At 35.9% G+C, this 6,191-nt stretch overlaps 1 protein-coding gene across 1 annotated transcript; it reads left to right on the top strand.

Annotated features, from left to right (window-relative positions):
- Nucleotides 1–2,144: 2,144 nt before the first annotated feature.
- Nucleotides 2,145–2,942, top strand: LOC131041830 (dirigent protein 11). Its single transcript, XM_057975051.2, has one exon. The coding sequence runs from the start codon at nucleotides 2,243–2,245 to the stop codon at nucleotides 2,753–2,755; it is 513 nt and encodes a 170-aa protein (XP_057831034.1). The 5' UTR covers nucleotides 2,145–2,242; the 3' UTR covers nucleotides 2,756–2,942.
- The last annotated feature ends 3,249 nt before the right edge of the window (nucleotides 2,943–6,191 follow it).

Below are 6,191 nucleotides of genomic sequence, written 5' to 3'. Positions count from 1 at the left end.
TTTATGTTTCACATAGCATGAGTAGGTTATAACACACTCGTGTCATGTTTTGTATGGAACTAAAAAGTGGCTATTTGGTCCCTCATCTTTCTAGAGTTAGCTATCGACCATGTGGGAAAACCCTTATGAGGAATAAATTCAATCTCCAAAAGTACTCACACATTCGAGATATTATCTAATGAACAAATATTACAATATACTTTTGGAGTCTCTATGCATGGGTAATAGAACATCAAGCTTTTTAATATCAGTTTATGTAGAGAAGCAAATGAGAATAATATATATCCACATATCCAATCCATTCTTCTTCTCCTTAAATATAGAATTTACAATAGGTCCTCAGTCAACCATAGTCAATAAGAAAAATGTTACACAAGCCAACTTCAACATCTACTTATTTCCTTGTTTTTATATAAATACTTTTGCACAAAATTTTTCAAGTGGTACTATATAGACCATATGCCTCAAAACCATGTTCCTCTTATTTACTTTTTGGTACTATATTTTTTTTAGTTTGCAACCCACATTAAATATTAATCTTGATGTTTCATACAACACACAAAGTTTCTCATAAAATATCTCTCTTGTGTGATACATGCACCCTTAGATTATCTAGTTGCATCAAAATTAAATATTCATAAATTACATTATAATCATTGAGCAAGGTAAATGAAACACTTTTTCCCAATATTCAGCCACTTGTTTTGTACATTACAAGAAGGGGTCAAAACTAAATTCAAAGATCAAGGGAATAATCCCTATAGCCAACATGTACCATCAAGGCATGTAGGTGCTCCATGTGCTCCATCAAGATACTTACAACAATAACTAGGATGACCGCTAGTAGGGACCAATTATAATTTTTCATTATAATAATTATGCAAGGTGAATAACACACCTTTTCCCAACATTTTTCCACTTGTTCTATACATTATAGAAGGGATTGAAAGTAAATTCAAACATCAAGGGAAAAATCCCTATAGCCAACGTCTACGATCAAGGCATTCGGGTGCTCAAAGTTCTTCATCAAGATACTTACAACAATAACCAAGATAACCACTAGTAGGGAACAATTTTCTTTCAAAATTTGGAACAAACAATGATAGGGATGTTTTGTTCTTACCATTCAATATGTTTTACTTTTACCATCGTTTTAAGTGGCAACAATGTTTTTGTGTTTTAACTGTTACATGGGTTTTTTGCAATCATGTCTAAGTTTTATGAGTGAGGTAACATTACCCAACAAGAATTATGAAACAATCGTGAGAGATGAGGACCAAAAATGTAATCAACATGAGATGACAATGTTAATGTTGGGAATGTGGGTCCCACACACCACATTAGATAGTCAAAGGTTTGTTTGTCCCAGTTAACACTTACAACCACAAAATGCATGGCCAATGTATAGTTTGAACTCTTGAATTTTGCAATTTAATGTCACTTTTGTTGGTAGTTTTCAAACTAACATTATATCTTTTAGTTTTGAAATTAAAAATTAAATTGAATAACAAATAATGAAAGAGAAACATATTGTATATCCAACATTTTGAATACATATTTGAGGTGTTTAGTATTATTTAATTGAAATGTGAAATTACCTATTTTAATTAATTAGCTATTATCGTCAAATATGCATTGAAAATGTAATTTAGCTGCTTAGAATATGCTGTTTAAGACTGACCTCATAATACTAAAGACAAGATGGAAGTGTCATTAGACACGTTGAGTTTGGATGGCTTAAATCACACACACTAAGCTTTGCCTTCTAGACTTAAAAATGTTAAACACTCAAAATTGACTAATATTCTCTAGAATTAATATGTTGCTCTGCAGGCGGACTCTCTTCTGTAAGTAGTTCACGTGCCCGCTAGCTCAGCCATTATTTCGACCCACATGGTGAAGATCAAGAAAATCCAAAGGAAACTGACAAAAGGGGAAGTTTGAGTGTACGATTTTGTGGTCTTTCAACAAGAAAAGATCAAACGGAACAACAATAGTATAAAATAAACTAGGCTAAATATCTGATACATATAAAACAAAAAAGAGCACATTTTATATGGGTTAGTAGCTAACTACCAACCCATAATAGTATTATAATACTATTATAAAACAAGCTGGGCTAAATATCTGATACATAATACTAGCAGAATATAGTATTATGCTCAGAGTAGTATAAGTATTCTTAGTTGTAGAGCTATTAGATCACACTTCTGTTCTCAGAAAGCCTCCTCTCTGCTCTGCAATGGCTGCACAAAAGCTATTCCTTGGCCTTGTTTTCCTTGCCCTAATGTCTTGTTCTTGGTGTCTTGGACCAGAGAAGAACATTGTATTCTACATGCATGACATTGTGAGTAAACCCAACTCAACAGCTACTGTAGTTGCAGGAGTAAATGGAACATCCTCAAATCTGTTGGGCTTTGGAACAGTGCTGGTTATAGATGATCTTCTGACTGAGAAGCCTGATCGCTCTTCCACTGTTGTGGGTAGGGCAAAAGGATTGTATTCTAACTCAGATGTGAAGGGAGCTACCATTTTTTTTGGGTTGTCTGTTGTGTTTGAGAACAAGGAATATAATGGGAGCACACTTCAAATCCAGGGCACAGATCCCTTCATGCAGAGCTCTGAAAAAGAGGTGTCTGTGGTGGGAGGAATAGGAAAGTTGAGGTATGCTCGTGGTTATGCTATCATTACTCTGCAAAGCTCCAGTGGATTGGATGGCAATATCAAATTTAATACTACCTTTTGCATTGGCTGAAATTTGTCATCAATATCCATTTAGTATGATGTGCTTCTCTCTTTCTTAAGGTACTAAAGCAATGTAATTCAACTTTGTTCCTAGCAAATGAAGTGAGTTTGTTTTGTTAAATGGGCAATGCCCATCAATGTGTATTTATTATTTCAGTTTTTAAAAAATAGATCTGGGTCTTTATTTTTAGAATAAACCGGTGTCCAATTTTTGTTTTTATTTGGATTAAAATAAAAATTACAATGTATGGGAAGTTATTCAATTGTACTATGATAAAATGTGTGAGGTTTTGTTTTGTTTCTTCTTTATTTTTTTTAATTTTTTTTTATCTGTATGATGTCATATGCTGGTCTATTGTAATCTTATTAGTTTGTGATGTAATTCTCTTTCAACTATTTTTTGTACTTGTTAATGTCATGTTTCTTCTATTTGCTATCATATGCTGGTCCATTGTAATCTTTTTAAGTTTGTGATGTATCTTTCTTTGAAGTACTTTCGGTAGCTATTATTCTTTGTACTCTTACTTTAATTTAATATAAAAAACACAAATATTGATAAAGAAAGTCTTCCTTAGTCACTATATGTTAATAAATAACAATCAATGTTTCTGTGGGTATTTGCGCTTGCCTATTTCAAGGAGTGTGAATATGAATTATCAAAGAAGTTGTGAATTGACAACTGTATTTTATAATTAATAGGGCGTAACCCCTACCGGCTAGGAGCCTTCTGTATTTACAGAGCTGAAAGTGCCGCATGTATGGCCACACGAGCGGATGCCCTTACTAGCACCTTTTTGTTTTAGAAGCCCAAATCCTTCTAGTTGTTGGGGCAGGAGGTCGGACCTCTGGTAGCGGTCCACACACATATGGTTCTTAGTAGAGATACAAAGTTCGCCACGGGGAGTTTTTGTGGGGACTGATGCTTGGCTGACCCGAGAAGTGAGTGCCGAGGGTGGAGCCAATGAGGTCAAGCATCTAAGTATCCACTTTGAATAGCGTAGCCTCAGGGGTAAAACCCCATGTGGGATCAACAACTATTGTCTTGGCCAGCCATAAGAATTATGTTTGACTTATTTTAAACATTCAAAACATTCAAGACCAAACAACAAAAAAAACATTGTGTCTTTTGTGTCTTCAAGTGTATGCAAAACAAAATTCTTTCAAACAACACATTTTTTGGAGTCATTTTGAGTCTAGACACTTGCAAACATTGGGTCTTCATCAACACTGTGTCCTCTTGTCACGAAAAATAGTCAAACAGTCAGATTTGGTCACAACAAAACGACTTCACAGATTGGAAAAAATTGCACAAATTTTGCAGAAACGCGTCTGTGTCTGATATAATAGCGTCTGTGTTGTATAACCGCATCTGTGAAGGGCAGAAACGCGTTTGTGTTTCCAGAATCAACAGTGCACTTTGCAAAAATCTCAGAAACGCATCTGTGTTAAACAGAACCATGTTTGTGTCAGGAAATTGCGTTTGTGAAGTATACAGGTGCGTCTGTGATCAGAATTGAAAAAAAAAAACTGTTACAGTCCAGCAAACAAACACAGTTAGTTTCGAAATTCTTGAGCTTCCTAGGTTATTTCTCCAGGTTTCATTTAGCATTCAACCTATCTTTGGGTCTCACACAGTCCATCATTGCTTCACATCTCACATTACATTCACATTTGTCTAAAATTGAGTCAAAAGGTCACTTGCTTGTCCTCATCATACTTTGTCAACACACTACATACAACAACACTTTGCTAAGTGGTCCCTCATCAATGTCTCTCACCTTTGGGTCTCATTTGGTCTTTCATTTGGTCTTACTTAGAGTCAAGGTCAACTTACCTCATCAAGAGAAACTATCCTCTCTTTGGAAGTCACACCTACTCTACTACATACATACTTGGTCTTACACTTTGGACATTGCAAGTACACCTCAGATTCATTTACATTCCATCCAACTCTTGGTCTTCCATACTTTTTCCATTTTCATCTAGTCTCACACATCTTGGTCAATACCTAGTTCATGGTTGAAACCCGTCTTCAAAAATCTAGGAGAGAAACTAAAGAGGCTCAAGAGTCTGCAAACATGAGTGTCTATAAGTATGACAATGATGTCTTTTTCAATACTGATCATAACACATTACCTGACATGGATGCCTATAGAAACATTCCAAATGTTGAGAACATGGACACTAAAAACAACAATGATACACACAATGACAATATGGACAACTTTTCTGTACATTCAGCAGATGTGGAAGAATCCATTATGGACCCCCACTTCAATTGACTGATTGAGGAAATAATGAGGAGGGATAGACAATACTTCCTACAAATGATGGCACAAAGTGGAGCCAAGATACCTCATGATTTTGACATGTCTCAAATAATGGAAAATCAACCTTTGCAACAAACTCACTCCAACATGGATCAAAGGAGGCCTAATAGTGGAGGAAATAGAGGACCATATATGGTACCTGAATCACCATCATCTTTGCTTCAAAAACCAGAGGTCCCACATACACATGGTCAAGCATATGATACTCACCTTCGCAGACCATTATGGAAGTCTTATGCAGAGAAATATGCTCAATCACATATCAACACTAAGGATCAACCACCAAAGCAATTGGATATTCAAAGGCATGCTCAAAATTTGGACACAAGGAAACCCTGTGTCAAATTTGGGGGCAACACATTAGAACATGACATGCCTGTAGAGTATGGTATACATGCACAAAATAGATTTGGTGTTCCTCAACATGAATTTATACCAAGTGGTCCATATATGCAGTATCACTATAGACCTCCTCCATATGAACATGTGTATGATCAATATCATCCATATATGCAACATGCTCCTCCTCCAATTGGTGCCTCAAACATGGGGTATGGTTCAAGAAGTCGATCTCCACCTAAGAGCAATTTGGAGCAACAAATCAGGGACTTACAAAAGAAAATGGAGGACATAAATACACCAAAGCCAACATACACAATGAGAGACATATGTCCCTATCCATTTGACAAAAGCATTCCAATGCCTCCATTTCCTACACACTTTGTGATGCCTAAGTTTGATAAGTATAGAGGAAAAGGGGATCCTAAGGCACACATAAGACAGTTTTTCACAGCTTGCATTGAGATAGCAGCAGACGAGACATATTTGATGAGATTATTCCCATAGAGCCTAGGTGATCAAGCTATGGAATGGTTCTCCCAACTCCCACCTGGTATTAAGTCATGGGGTGATCTAGCAGAGGCATTTATTCAACATTTCTCCTACAACATAGAGACAGACATATCAGTCACTACTTTGTGCAACACCAAGCAAAAAGAGGGAGAGTCTTTTGCATCATTTTTACAAAGATGGAGGAATCTAGCCAGCAAATGCTCTTGTGAAATTCCACAAAAATAAATGGTAGAAATGTTCATTCAAAATGTTAACAAAGACATT

Source organism: Cryptomeria japonica, chromosome 5, assembly GCF_030272615.1.
Source record: "Cryptomeria japonica chromosome 5, Sugi_1.0, whole genome shotgun sequence".
Classification (NCBI taxonomy): domain Eukaryota; kingdom Viridiplantae; phylum Streptophyta; class Pinopsida; order Cupressales; family Cupressaceae; genus Cryptomeria; species Cryptomeria japonica.
Note: the sequence above shows the minus strand (reverse complement) of the source record. Positions and strands in the feature narration are given on the sequence as shown.